Source organism: Neodiprion lecontei, chromosome 1, assembly GCF_021901455.1.
Source record: "Neodiprion lecontei isolate iyNeoLeco1 chromosome 1, iyNeoLeco1.1, whole genome shotgun sequence".
NCBI classification, from domain to species: Eukaryota; Metazoa; Arthropoda; class Insecta; order Hymenoptera; family Diprionidae; genus Neodiprion; species Neodiprion lecontei.
This window is the reverse complement of record NC_060260.1, coordinates 20,284,464-20,299,252: the sequence shown is the minus strand read 5'-3', so window position 1 is coordinate 20,299,252 and position 14,789 is coordinate 20,284,464. Positions and strand designations below refer to the sequence as shown.

Sequence of the window (14,789 nt, the reverse complement as noted above, 5' to 3'; positions counted from 1 at the left end):
CGCACCTTGCTCGAGGTTGTTCGCACGAGCAAAGCGAGTCTGAACTTTCATATAACATGTCAACATTCATTTTTTCACCAATAAATTACATATTTTTGCGATAAAAACATTGTGTTTACATGAATACTTAAATCTTATGTGAAATTTCTCCTTTCGCAATAGCCCGTTTTCAGGTTTTCAAAGTTTTTTTGAAAGACCATAGATTCAAGAATAAATCCCTAGATTTTTTTTTCTTAATAGAAATTTGGGTTCAAGATATCGATTTTTTAGTGAAATCGTCGAATTTCTATTTGTTAATGGGTAAAACATTTTGGAATGAAAACTGTTGGAATATTGAGATGAGACCCAAAACTGGTTCCCTGAATTTTTTGAGAATTTTCTGATACTCCTAAGTGGGTTAAAAATAGCCGATGCCGATATCGTCGTGGATAGCCGGCGGCGTAGTCAAAAAAAGAGATAGTCGGCGGAGGGTTAATTTGCGGCCGAAAAAATTCAAACGCGAAATAGCCGGCTTTCTAACTACACTCGAAATAGCCGGTTATTCAAGCCGTCACATTGAATACAGCACGCAGTCGCACCGGAAATCTGAGGGTGTCGCACGCGTGCGGCGACCACCTTGGCCGCCGGCTTGAGTGGCGCCCTCAGCTGTCCCCGCGGCACCTATTTAAACCGGACCGGAGCCGAGCGCAAACTCACCAGTATTGCCAGTCTTGTACAATTGTACAAGATCTAGTAGGATCCAGGGGAATCTAGTACACTGATACGACTTTCTCCTAACTAGTACGTTTTCGTGATTGCGTTAAAAATTTGTTTTTTTTTTTTTTAACTGGGTTAGCCCACTAGGCATTTAAATGCGTCCTTTCCAACTAGAGTATAGTGTAACACAGTCATGGACGTTGTTCGTCCATGGTTGTACTCATGGAGACTAGAGTAAAGTCTCCATGGTTGTACTCCATATGGGTTAACCTGTAAACTTATAGGTGGCACGTACCTCTGTATCATATATTGAATTGATTTATGTTTTAGAGAACATAAAAGATATTATTGACAAGTATGGGTATCAATATGATCGATAATTAATAGTATTCTATTCACATAATCATATTTAAATTTCTTGTACGAAATTTTCCATTCTGGTACGTTTTGTGGCGCCATCTAATACGGCGAAGAATTTCAGTCTGGCAACACTGAAACTAATGATAAAGCCATATTTGTCGGGCTATAGAGAGTAAAAGGGGGTAGAGGGAACGTCTAGTCACGTGACTGGCTCGAGACGCCAGAGCATTAGGCAAAGTAGCGAGAGAAAACGGCAGTTGATAACGAGAGAGAGAAGTGATCGGTCGGCCGAGCGAGCGAGACCGTGGAAGTAAAATATTTGTAAGAGTAAAGTAACGCGAGAATTTATATTACGTCGTATTGTGAAATTATAAGTCAATACTTTGTAGGTCTGTAATAATAAGCCTCCCTCAATTTAAATAAATAAAGATTGAAATATTATTTTGTTTAAAACTCACTTGCTCATGGTTCTCCAAGCTGATTAGAGTGAGAAGACTCGTGGACAGTGTATTCGACATATTTGCCGACCAAGACTCTATTGTCCTCTATTGTATCTAACTTTCCATAATACATCATCTGAATACATACCGTCTCAATGCTTACACTAGCTCTTCCGCTCCGGCGTCCCTCAATTCACTAACTAATAAAAATTTGCGTTAACTCAAGCCTAATTCGAGATAGCCGGTTTTTCAAGCGAAATTCAACATAGCCGGTTTTCCAAGCGAATCTCGAAATAGCCGATTTTTCAAGCCTGACTCGAAATAGCCGGTTAATCTACGCAACCGTCGGTTTGATGGCCGCTGCTCAACCGCTGTACTCAGTGAGCCAAGTCTCTCCCAGTGTGAGACATGTGTGTGACCGCACACTCATTTCTCCTTACAAAATCTGTCTACTAGTATAATTCTAGTTATTTCACCGTTTTCTTTCTTTTCGTACTGCGCGATATGAAGTCACAACGAGAACTGCGCAGGGACATGCATGAGTATGAAAACAACGTGAGACGATATCTTTATTTCTCTTTCTTTCAGTTCGAACTGGTTTTATATGTACAGATACTATTCAATTAGATTAGAATAGTGTAAATTCAAACACAAAACACTGCAAATTCTGAATTTTGAATACAAAAAAAGCATATCGTGTAATATAAACGTTACAGCAAAAAATGGAAAGCACATATAAATTTGACACATTAAAGCCTTCATATCTGTAATATTTTTTTAAAGGAGGATTTCGTTACAGGTCTGTGTATTCTTTCCGTCCGTCCATTTGCATCATGTGTCACATAACTGACGGTTTGTTTACTTAATCGTATAGCGCACTACCAGCTTACATTATTGTCGACCGAGCGCAAGCGATCGACATGCGCTCTCTTGTGCTGTCTCCGTAAAAATTATGGGGTGGAGCCATTTTTAGCATACTTGTGTTTCATATTTACAGTTCAGGCGTATGTTATGTGTATATCTGGTCATAAAGTCGAAAAAGCGACGAAAATTCTTGACGAACTGACGATGTTGACGATGTTGGAAATATTATAACTGGTATATCTCGGCTCTCCGAGCACCAATTACATTGATATAGATTAGAGCTTAAATAAAAGCTTCTTGAAAACTACGTTCTTAATAAAATTGTCAAATGTCGAATTTCATCGTGAGAGGGGAGAAATATATGAAGTAAACATTTTTGAAGAGGACTGGCTCAGCCAGAAAACCATGAGGGATCGGTTATCAGATGTTTACGCTACGGAACAACTCGACTCGAGACCCTGAGGAATGCTCTCGGAGGAAGGCGGTCCTGGAGGCATTCGACTATTAGCCAGGACACGAGACGGATCAAGCAAAAGAACTCTATATTCTCAACAAATTTAAATCTGTAAAAATAAAGTACCTTTCTACATGTATGATAGTATTTTTGCCGGCCAGGTTAACGGATTTTCTTTGCCGTGTCATGGAAAATTCCAGACGAACAACATGAGGCTTTTCATGATCGTTACCTCAGACGCTCCACCGCTGATAACGTGGAATGGGAGTCGCCTGCATGAGTTGCTTTGTCGTACGCATCGTACGCGTGATTCTTCACCAGGCAATCTTTATCTTACAGCCTTAGCAAACGGTCACGCGGACGCTTACGTTATATTTCCTGCGTGTACACTCCTTAATATTTACTTTACTTTACTTATAATAAGTAAAAGACGATCTGACCATTAATCCACTGGATTCTATAACTTATTGCGTGGTAACCGTCGAAATTCTGTAAGCTTACCTGGTGATCCTAGACACAAAAACGAGGCAGTAAGCCAGTACCGATCGCGTGGTAACACAGATAGATTTCCATATAACAGCGGCAAAAGATAGTGTGTCGGCTCCCGCGCCTTCATTTTTTTTTTTTTTTTTTTAACGACTTTGGCGCAATCGGCGACTGCTGATCTTGATGAATAATAAATTTAGGAACTTTTGATCTCCGTTATCATGTTCAATAATGTCATGTTTCCTTTTGCCTTTTAGCGAAATTTACGTTTTTTAGAAAATTTGGCTAATTTTCAGTCACGTATAAGTGGATGGAATTCGTCTAGTGCAAAGAAGTAGGACTAATACATACCTGTTTCACGATATCTATTCCCAATTATTAGAATAATCATGAAAACTTACTTTTTCACCTTCTAGAATAGATTCAAGACGTTCCATAAGCACGGGGTACATACGACGAGATTGTTACCCTTCAATTCAATTCTACAAACTTTTATGGGCTTCAGTGAATTACTCTAAAGTTGTATTCATGTACCCGTAAATGCATAAAAATTTCTAGAAGGTCCTCCATTTTGCTAAATAGTATTTATATGTAAGCAATGCAACATCACATAACAATTAATTCCATGTTTCAGGCTGTCCCAATCATTATTTACTCAGATGTAGAATACAATACTTCTCGACATGGCTATAATTTAAAACTTTCCTTACATTACCATTATTTTCCAATCCAGTTTGAACCGGATACTGGCTTTCAGAGTTAAATAGCGCCACAAGTGCGGTAAGGTAAACGCCTGAGTCTCTGACCCTATCTGCGTTCCTGAAGTGTACTTACACACAATGTTTCTGCCCCCCATCAACTGGTGAACATCTCATTCCCAAAGTCCCAATCGAAAACTGAGATACTAGAACTCTTCTGGTTTATTTATATGAATGTCCACGAGCGAAGTAAAGGCCAATGCATACTGTCGCGGAACCGGACAGGACAGGCACGGCGCATTGACTAACTATATTGCTCGTTTGAATTATCATTTTACGCCTAGCGATCTTATTACGGCTTGACACCAACAGTTTCGTACCGTTCGTCACCGGGCGGAGGAGTGAACGATGGCAAACAGCGTCGGATAGTGCTGCGGAGTGGAGTTGTCCGATCCTGCCCTGTCTTGTCCTGTCTTGTCCTGTTCCGCGACAGTGGGCGTTGGACTTAAGATGGTTGCCTCAGGAGATGAGTAACTGAAGCATTTATCTTAGTGCATAAGGCCAGCTTTTAATAATTTTTTTTCACTTTATTTCGTTTAAGTACAGCAAATTCAATGTACACTTGAGGACAATGAATCTGAGACGGCTAATTTTTTACACTAGACAGTTATGTTGGCAACAAAGAGAAACCTACAGCGCCATAGTCGGCCGAGCGCAAAATAAACTCAATCTCAATAAATATAACATAACCCATGACCGTCGAATCTTAAAACCTTAGAATACCGCTAGGATGCATAATGACTTGTTCAATCCAACATCCAAATTCGCGCACGGCTGACTATGGCACTGTAGGTTTTTCTGTGTTGCCAATATAACTATCTTGTGCAAAAAATTAGCCGTCTTAGATTCATTGACCCCAAGTGTACAATATTTGATTTTCTCAATAAATAAAAATATTTATGTATAGTACAAATAAATACCTATACGCGCCCACTCCATGTGATTACTGCAAATCATTTCAAGTACATTACATTGAACCATAAAGTACGGGGCATATTCTCTCTGTGTAAATATGTGTAACGCTTTTTAAATATATATTCATCTTCCTTTAATAACACTTACAAAAACGGTCGCACGTAGGTATTGATGTATTTTTGCAACTACACGCATACTCCATCACTTATTCTGAAGAACTTTTGGTGTTAAATTAGAGTGAAATCTTTAAAACTCTCGCGTCCTGAATAATTTATCGTAATCCTCAATACTCCAATACACACATCTGGTTTTATCAAGAAGTTACGCCTTATTATTCCCAATAGCCAGCTATGAGAATTCGCGCTGGGCGGCGAAGGGGCCCAAACTCAATATCCTAACACACATATACGTGATCCGCTCAGTATTACACAGTATCTTTGATTTTGACCAACATTAGAATGTATGGGGAGATAATTCGTCGATGCTGGTCAAGGTGTGATACAGTTTATTGATTTTACAGCGTTTCGGCCGTGCCCTGCCGACCATCTTCAGGAAAATTTGACAACCAGTGTCTGTCTACGTGTTGTAGCAGTGAAATCAATAAACAGTATCACACCTTCTCCTACGAAAATCTGACGGCTCTCCTATTCACCGCATCTCATCGGCTGCCGCTCTGGCTGCTTTCGAGGCTCGATTCCCCGTAGCTACCTCCACTGCCTCTCTCGCCTTTCTGGCCGCTGCTAGCTGTGACTGAAACCTGGCTCCGTTCGCAGATCTCGGACTCCGTTGTCTTGCTACCAGGCCATCACACGGACTGAACTCAGTTCTATCTTGACGCTCGATGTCTTAAACGTGCACTCTATCAGCATCTCTTCCGGATAAAAGAGACTTACTCCTGATGGCGATTCTTCATTTAGATTTTAGATGTCTCTACTTCCTGCTTCTCATGTTTTTATGTTTCTACTTTATTCTATTTTTATTCTATTTGTTTTTTTTTCTAACATTGTCTTTGCCGTCTTTCACTCTTCCAATTTTTGTATCCTTCTATCTCTATATTTCTACTCCTGTCTATGTCGTAGTTCTCTGTCCTTATTCTGTGCTCCTCTTTACACTAGATTTCAAACTAGGCTAAGTTTTTGGATTTGAGACTCTGAATATAGCTCAACTTTGTATACCTTTCTTATTATTTCCCAACATTGCCATGGGAAAGATCTCAATAAACCATCAACCCTTGACCAGCATCGACGAATTATCTCCCTATCTATTCCCCTAGTCACGAATTCATCACAAATTAGAATGTACGTTAGAAACACCTCCATACCGTAAATTTCATAAAAGTAATAACATATTGGTAGCTTGCACGTATACATATGTGTATTACGGCAGTTCTAGTTTAGGCTGTTGGTGAATTTTTCCCGGGCCGCACCTTAAATCGGCTCGACATAATTTTTAACAAATACCCTAATTTTTTCAGATTTTCATCTCAACATTGACTAAATCTGACTTTTTTCATTTAGAGAGTGCTGAGACTGCCTGGTACGATGATTTGAACTTTTTTTCAGATAGTAGCGCTAGTGCCCTCTAAAATCTCATAGTTACAGATTTTTTTTGCATTTTTACTCTGAAAATAGCATATAATAAGCAACTTCATTCATCGTCTACCTATAATTATTGTCACCCTTTCGTGTACCTTACTCATAAAATGTTCCTTGTCTTATATACAAAGTTAATGCAACCGTATTGATCAATTTTTTTCCATCACAAATATTGCTTCCGTAATAATAGTTTGAATACAAACGCAGCAATTTTTTCGTAAGCCGAGAACATCAGAGCAGCTGTCAGGACGGTTTGCAAAATCTTCGCCTCCATTCCTTTGTATAAGCCGCTAATTCCGTTTCTCCTAGAAGAAAGACAAAAGGGTACATGCAGCGTTTAGATACATAAACTTATTCACACTGTATTCATACGTATTGCATGGTAATTCAAATTATATTATTGGGGCCAATTGGGCTAACCTAACATAACGATTACTGTCACAATGTATAGTTGATTACCATAAATATACTTACTTGAAAATATGAAGGAGAATTTGTAGGGTACCAGCTTTAGGCGATAAATCAGAATACTTGTGGCCATGCTTAAAACAAAGAAGAAGACATTGTTTCGTTCAATCAACTTTAACATAAAAGAAGTTCAACGACATCCAGTTACTTGGTCTAAGAATTTGATGAAATCTAGGAGTATCGGAAGGGAATATACCCAAGAATGAAATCCCACAGTTTATATTTATTGAATACTAGCTTTCCAACCTGTGAAAAAGTTACACTTTTTCTGATTATTGATCAAATTATAATTAAGTCAACGGCAAAGCAATGGATTATGGATTGGAATACTCAATAAACTAAACTGCAAGGTGTCTCATCAAGCTCGTCAAATTCACAACTTTCCGATTATTATGTTACATAAATATATAATTTTGGTTAGAGAACTCGATGCTCTTTTATCTTAACCACTGTCTCTTTGACGTTTATTCACTCGCACTCCTTATCATCTTATCTTTCAGCATAAATGGCATTAAAATACTGCGCAAACAATATCACTGATCATCCTAAAGACGATCATTGAATTTAAATAACTTTAACAATAAGTATACTTATTTTACATCCCGAATTGATGTCTTCCGTCATTTTATACTAATCGGCATTATATTATACATTTATATACTATTATGTAAATAGGGCATTCCAGCTCATTTCAACAAGCCAACGAAATTTAAGTCTTAAATTTTTGTAAAAATGAGTTTGTTTGATTGATTGATTGATATTTAATGGTTTACGCCGTAGCTCAAATGAGCCATGAGACAAAAACTAGTGGGTTACATAGATGTTCGAGCGCACAATTAATAAAAATTAGTAAACAAGACCTATTGAACAATAGCATTCACGCGCAAGCGCAGAGAGACAAAAAAATAAGTAGCATAATAAAAATGATAATAACAAAAGTATGACTAAAAGATATGAAAGAATATAGATTAGAACCAAGTAAGAAAAGGAATTAAATGTTAGAAAGAGAATGAAAGAAAAAATAGTAAAATAAAATAGAGAGTGTAAGAATAAAGATAATTTATACTAAAGTAGGTAACAGTGATATAAATTAAGGTAAAAAAAAAAAAAGAATATTAATAGAGACGGTGTGAAGATAAACAAAAACAAAGTAGGTAAAAATAAGAGAAAATAAAAGTAATATAACTAATCTATATATGAACAGCTACATAAAATAATAGCCTTTGATTTATTAACATGCATCTTTAGGCCATTCTTCCGGTCCCAATTCGCCACTGAGTGATTTTGCTAGCCCAACGTCGTTAATAAATATCTCGAAAAGCGCTGGTGTTATGTCGTAGTATTATCGGAACGAGGATAGTTCTGTGAATATAAGCTCTCAATTCAGAAAACTGCAAAAGACTTGACTAAAAAAATTGTAATTTTTACCGACCGTAGTGGTAGTTACTGTTTCATTATTTTATGTTGAGTGTTAATATTCAATTAATCGAATTGTCGATTATTATGGATGATAAATAACGACACAGTTTTACTTTGTTTATATATATTTTTATTCCGCTGCTTTCTAGACAAGACTAAGGGTACGGCCAGACCAACCTAACACCTAGATGTTAGACCTAACATCATATAGTTAGATTAAATTCCCAGCGCGTCGATGTTGACTTGAGCAACAAATTGCAAAAATTGTAACATGGGTCACGTCCTTCAGGCGCCGAATCGGCAAGCTGTGGTTTGACCTCAGACTCACTACAGCTGGGCAAAGCCTTTTGCAGTTTTTCTTGTTTATTGTGTGGATACGGGAGATTCTATTAAACATCTTAGAGTGACTGCAGATGCATAATGATAGTCACTAACCAATCGCTCACCCCGCACGAGCTATCAGCTATCAGGGGCACATTATCAAAATAGTATGGCGGAATTGTAGTGATAATTGATATTATTGTTATGAATTTCGTACTTTTACAATATTCGTAAAAAAATCAGAATACTTAATTTTTTGTGCTGAGGAAGAAGAAGAGTCCTAAAATGCGGTCGAATTTTTATCTAAGATTCTACATTATAAAACAAACTTTTTAAGGCCAGAACGAATATTTCTGGAATTATAGTTTTCGATTGATGAAAGTAGAAAATTATAAATTAATTCAAATATTTATTTCGTTAGGACATTTTTTTTCATTATATTCTTTCTTACGTCCTCCAGACCTTAGATTCTTTTTCCACGCTTCTAACGCTACTTTATATCATGTATCCTCTTCTTATCAACTCACTGTCTCAGATCCCATACCGCATCAGCAGAATGCTCCCGCTACTCCTGCACTGCAAGTAGACAGTCTTTCCCATCCTTCCCCCGTATACGCTACTCTCAAATCATCATTCATTCGGACGACATCTAAAAGACCTCTCTTCCTTTTTTTCTCCCTCGCGTCTTCTCATTGCACTTTCCATATCTTTGACAATAAATCAATTGTACACTCAACCATTCAACTCCTTAACATAACTTCTTTTCACTTCCTCTGATTCTCTGTACGTGCGCGTAGTCGACGGGTTATGAACCCGAAATAGGCCGCGATAACATCGCGGCTGGGTGTGGATGCGGTCATCGATAGCCGTTCATTGTGATCACTATCATCCACCCCGTAACATCATATTCAAACTACCAGCGAATATGGATGTTTTCGTAATCAATTTATCACACTTACATTTCATGTTCATTAGTGACGAGTATGTAAAAAGTTTGGATAATAATAAGAATTATCATTTTTTTTTTGTAATCTTTCAGAAGAAGGACCGTTCCGACACAAAAATTATTAATATAAATTCAGAATTATTCGTCCAAAAAATGAATTTGTGGCACTTTGACGGTCAGAATAAGTTAGGCATATCCGATACCACAACTCGCAATCCCCGGATAAGAACGCAGAAGGTGACTGTATCAGCCCGTATATGAGGCTTCACGTCCCGTAGAAACAAACTCTGTGAAACCGAGAATCGTGGGATTATTCTTTTGTAGAATCGAACTCTATACCTATAGCGATCTCTATAGAAACGAAACCTGCAGGAACAGTTCTTTCCACCCTCGAGAGCTAAAATAAGTTTAGCCTCACTTTCTGTAGAAATGAACTCCGTAAAACTGAACTCTGTTAACTCGAATTCTATAAAAATTATACCCTCTCATCTTTTGCAGTCTGGTGAATCAAAAGCTGATATTAATAGAATTATCTTCGCTTTACTAACCTACGACATATTAATTTTGGAAAAAAATTGTCAACGTAAGGTTTGTTGACAGGGTGAGATGAGCTGGAATACCCCGAATGTACAATGCATACGATAGATGTAGTACCTAGTCATTTATGAATAGAATCGACTCATTGAAGAATGTATTGAAAGTTGAGTTACCCTTAATTTGGTTTGAGCCAGTTGTAATGGATAAGTCACAGTAGTGGCGACAGTTTTTGCAATGGCTCCAATTACGAAGAACACAACAGCTGGTGGAGGCACTGTACCGAAATTTTTCGCAATTCGTCTCTTAATAGCCTCGTAGGTCATGAATTGTATAGCGGGATTCGAGACCAAAAGTAAACTCGGTAACGTCCCAGCCCACAGTTTTTGGATACCTTCCGTTTTCCAAATGTAGATGAGACCCTCTAAGATCCAAAACAAATGTTATTTCCTGTTGGATTATTTCGTTGCTTTGTCGTATTGGAGAACATTGTATTCTTAAATGAACACGTCTTTAAAAAAAGGAATACAGAGGAGGGGAGGTTTACACATTGTGGTTCTAGCTGTTAATTGTGACGTACGAATGCGGGAGGAAAGTCTTGTGGTCATACCTCGCTCTTCTTCAAATCAGTTCAACCCAAATTTACGTTTGTCAGATTTCAAAATGTTTTGATTCGGTGAACCGTCACAGCTTACTTACAATCTGGAAATTTGAAGAAAAAAAAATTTTCGCGAACATCTGGTTGATAGGAAAACTATGCTTCTCATATGTAAGAAATCACGATACTGTCAGAGAAAAAAAAAATGTCCACTTGTCATTCAATTACTTTCTTAGGAGTGCACTGATATGCTGTAAAATCAAATAAATTCAATTGTACGTAGCATTCGGCAAAATACAAGCTGGTTACTTCAGGCTTGCTTGCTTTGAGCACTTATGAGACTTCAAAATTTTTTATAACAAAGAGTTTGTATCCGAAAATTCGATTTCAAAATTTTTATTTTTCTATGATGCTTGCCAATCTCATGTAATATGCAAAGTGGTAATTTATGAAGTATCAGCTCTGCAACTGCATAAGCCATCATGAAGAATATCATTGTTTTGTTTCTATGTATTGTACTGAAAACTTCTCAGGCCTGTATAAATCATGACTTGAACATTATGATTCATGACTTGAAAGGACCTGCAAGAATTTCTGATATAAGGTAGTCTAAGCTTCTCGAAAGACATTTTTTTTTGCAACTCTAACGTAAAAATAGACGATTTTGGCCGCCTGCTTCAAATGAACAAACGACGCTATTTCTCAATGAATGACTCAATGACTCAATGGTCTCTCTACCAGTGGACAAAAACTATTGTGAAATACCGTCTTTTGTGTATTATTGAGGTAACCCTTGCTGTTTTGAGAAGAAAGTGTCGAGAAGTACACAATGATTGTCAGTTTAACGTTAATATTAAATTCTTTATTCTTGACTAGCTCTTAGGTTGGATCCAGAGCGACTGACGCGCGATCGCCACCCAAGTCAGTTTGCCACACAAATCGTCTATTCTTAGATTTTTGTTGTAAAAAATGTCATGTGCAACTCGTGGAAAATGACGAGTCTGAGTGAGCGTGATAATGCACTCACTCACAATCGCGAATAAAATTTTCGAGGGTATAAACAGATTGTTTATTACAGTGGCTAACGTTTGGTTGTGACAAGGTCGACCTTCCTCTGAGCCTTTCTCTGAGGGTATATACTCTTTTATGTAAATATTGGGATATTTGTCCCACATAGCATCTGACACATTCTATACAGTCTATATGAGACGCCACATTAGCTCAATCCTTGGTTGGTATTTTATCTTTAAGAATCGAGAACAGTTTAGAATTAGTATTTAGATTTTACATACAACCCTTACACCTTGTTTATAAGTATTTTTTGAAGTTGTTCAGTTAATCCTTTGATGTAAGGGAGCACCGAAAAGGATTTGAAATTAGGCAGACTGTTAGTTTTAGCTTCCTCAGATTTAATTGCATTATAAAATTTATCTACTCTGATTTTCGGTATATTTCTGATAATTTGTGATAGATAACCATTGTTTTTCAATGTGTCAAAAATCAAATCTAGCTTTTTCTACCTAAGGCAAAGTTCAAACAATCTCAATGCTCTATCCACTAATCCAGACGCCACACTTTTCTTATAAATAATTAGTTGATGAGATGAGAAATATAGGTCCCTACCAGACCATGTAGGTTTTCTATTCCAATCGATGACTAAAATGTTATTGCGTTTGATTACTAAGGTATCTAAGAAACTAAGTGCATTATTTACCTCTCGTCCAAAAGTGAATTTGAATTTATGGTGGACATTGTTACATTTTTTAACTAAGTTGCCTATGTTCGAAATTTGTACTGCAGTCATAATATCGTGAACATATCTTTTGAAAAAAGTAATGGAGACTCGAACGTGGGTATAGCAGCTTTTTTTCAATTTTTCCATTACTATGTTGGCTACATTTGAACTAATAGGTGAGTCCATCGCTATACTCTCTATTTGTTAGTAAACCTTCTTATTGAAAATGAGAAAGGTTGAATCGAGGCGTAACTTCACACCTTTTATGAACTCTTCCTTAGGTAAACATATGTTTGGTTCAATTTCATTCCACCTGTCATTGATACAGTCTAAGTCTAAAGTGACAGGTACGTTAGTAAAAAGCGATGCCACATCCAATGATATCAATATATGGTTGTCAGGCAACTTTTTGTTTCAGATGAATTCCGCAAATGATCAAGAATCCGTAGTGTGGAACTCAGATTTTCCCAAGATCTGTATTAAAGGTGATGCACAAGATTTTACTAATTTATAGGTAGACCCGCCAATGTTAGAAATAATCGGTCGATATGGTATGTTAACTTTATGAATTGTAGGTAAGAAATATATGTTTAGTGATATCGAACTCAATGTCTTTAAGCTTTTTTCTTGTATGTTAGATAGATATTTACATTTCACCTAATGATTGACTAAATCATTGTTTAATCTCTGGAATCTTTTTGTTCAATCTATTTTCAAAAGTTTATCTGTACTTCTGTCCCTTAACATCGTAGTCACCTCGTTGAGATATACGTCAGTTTCGACCAAAACTGTTTTGTTACCTTGTCTGGTTTTGTATCCATTATTTCAGGATGTTGTTTCAAGAATTGTTTAGTTACGTTGAATTCATGTAAAGCTTTGTTTTGGTCTAAATTTAGTTGTGCATTATTCTGATGTGCTATGATTTTATCAGTCAATTTATTTAAAAATGTAAAATAATAGCAATATAAAATTTTCACTGCATAAAGATGTCATATCAGTTTAGCTGGTTTAACATCAGATATGCCATGCTCTCATCATGGCCACATAATTTCAGTTAAATTCAAAAATTTAGAAATTTTGAACAGATCAAATAAAGCTAAACTTGATATATAAAAACAAGAATATATAACTCGGTGAGTGATAGTAGTTATTTTTTCATCGTAGATTATAAATTACATGTATATGATTTTGTCGCAGGCATATTTTGTTGATTTATGATAAAACAAAGTCACTGTGTATATAATTGAGCTGCTTTTGTAATATTCGTTTTGAGAAAGTCTTGTTAAAAAATCTTATTTGTTATTTAAATCACTATAAATTGATTAGCTTTAATTATTTGTAATAATTCAACTCGATATTATAGACTACTTGACTCAGAACTGTTAGTTTTGTTTATTTCGATACGGGCGTCTCGACATCTGATGGGCCTGCCCATTAATTAATAGCGTCTTAACTCGTAATTAAGCTCGACCATAGTTTCGCATTATCGTTTTAACTCTAGTTTGAACTTGACACAAATAGTTTCAATAATTATTACCCACCTGAATCGTCTTTTTGCCTTTTTTTTTACGGTTAAGACTTTTTTTGTAGTAACTTTAGTTTACGGTCCAAATTGCATAATTCCTTGTCCTCCTCGATCGAACGTCTTCTTTTCAATATCTCGAACTAACAATAAGTAAGAGCATATATATCATCCGTATACACAACTCTCAAAAACCGACGCCTACGGCCGTCGAAACCCGTAATGAAGACGAGAAGTTATGACGCAGGAGACGAGCTCTGAACGTGACATCATATGGTGGCAAGCAGCGGTACTGCACTGTTAATCTCGAGAACGAGGAGCGAAATATAACAAACCACACACTCTGCATTGTTGAATCGCTGATTACAAATTTAGGGTGAAAATGCCAATATTCTTGCAATGAAGCACGAAAAATCCAATGGATTACCAGAACCAACAGAAGAGTTGGAAAATTTTTATCGTGACGTACTACTTTTTTTTTTATTCTCCTCAAGAGAGTGAAACAATGGATTTAATAAAAATCGCTATTACATAGAAAACTCGGAACGTCGTTTCCCTGTACCATCAAGGTGCACCTTGAAAATTTGGGGAAACGTTTAATAATAAAAAATACTTCATCACAAAATGTCAAAATTATTTTCAAGTTCTCATTTGTCCTTCATGTTCAATATACATAGA

General features: G+C 36.7%; 1 protein-coding gene across 6 annotated transcripts in view; it reads right to left on the bottom strand.

The window, feature by feature from the left end:
• Window positions 1-3,928: 3,928 nt before the first annotated feature.
• Window positions 3,929-14,789, bottom strand: part of LOC107226713 (peroxisomal membrane protein PMP34) — a 31,186-nt gene continuing 20,325 nt past the window's right edge. For 3 of the 6 annotated variants that reach the window (XM_046736802.1, XM_046736788.1, XM_046736808.1), the window contains 3 exons: window positions 10,433-10,680; window positions 7,043-7,110; window positions 3,929-6,873 (listed from right to left, as the gene is read on the bottom strand). In XM_046736802.1, the coding sequence (XP_046592758.1) occupies window positions 6,732-6,873; window positions 7,043-7,110; window positions 10,433-10,680 (458 nt within the window). In that variant the 3' untranslated portion in view covers window positions 3,929-6,731. Of the gene's footprint in view, window positions 6,874-7,042; window positions 7,111-7,151; window positions 8,842-8,882; window positions 8,919-9,521; window positions 10,010-10,432; window positions 10,681-14,789 lie in introns of those variants that run through there. The other 3 variants (XM_046736794.1, XM_046736815.1, XM_046736799.1) reach the window with 3 other exon arrangements.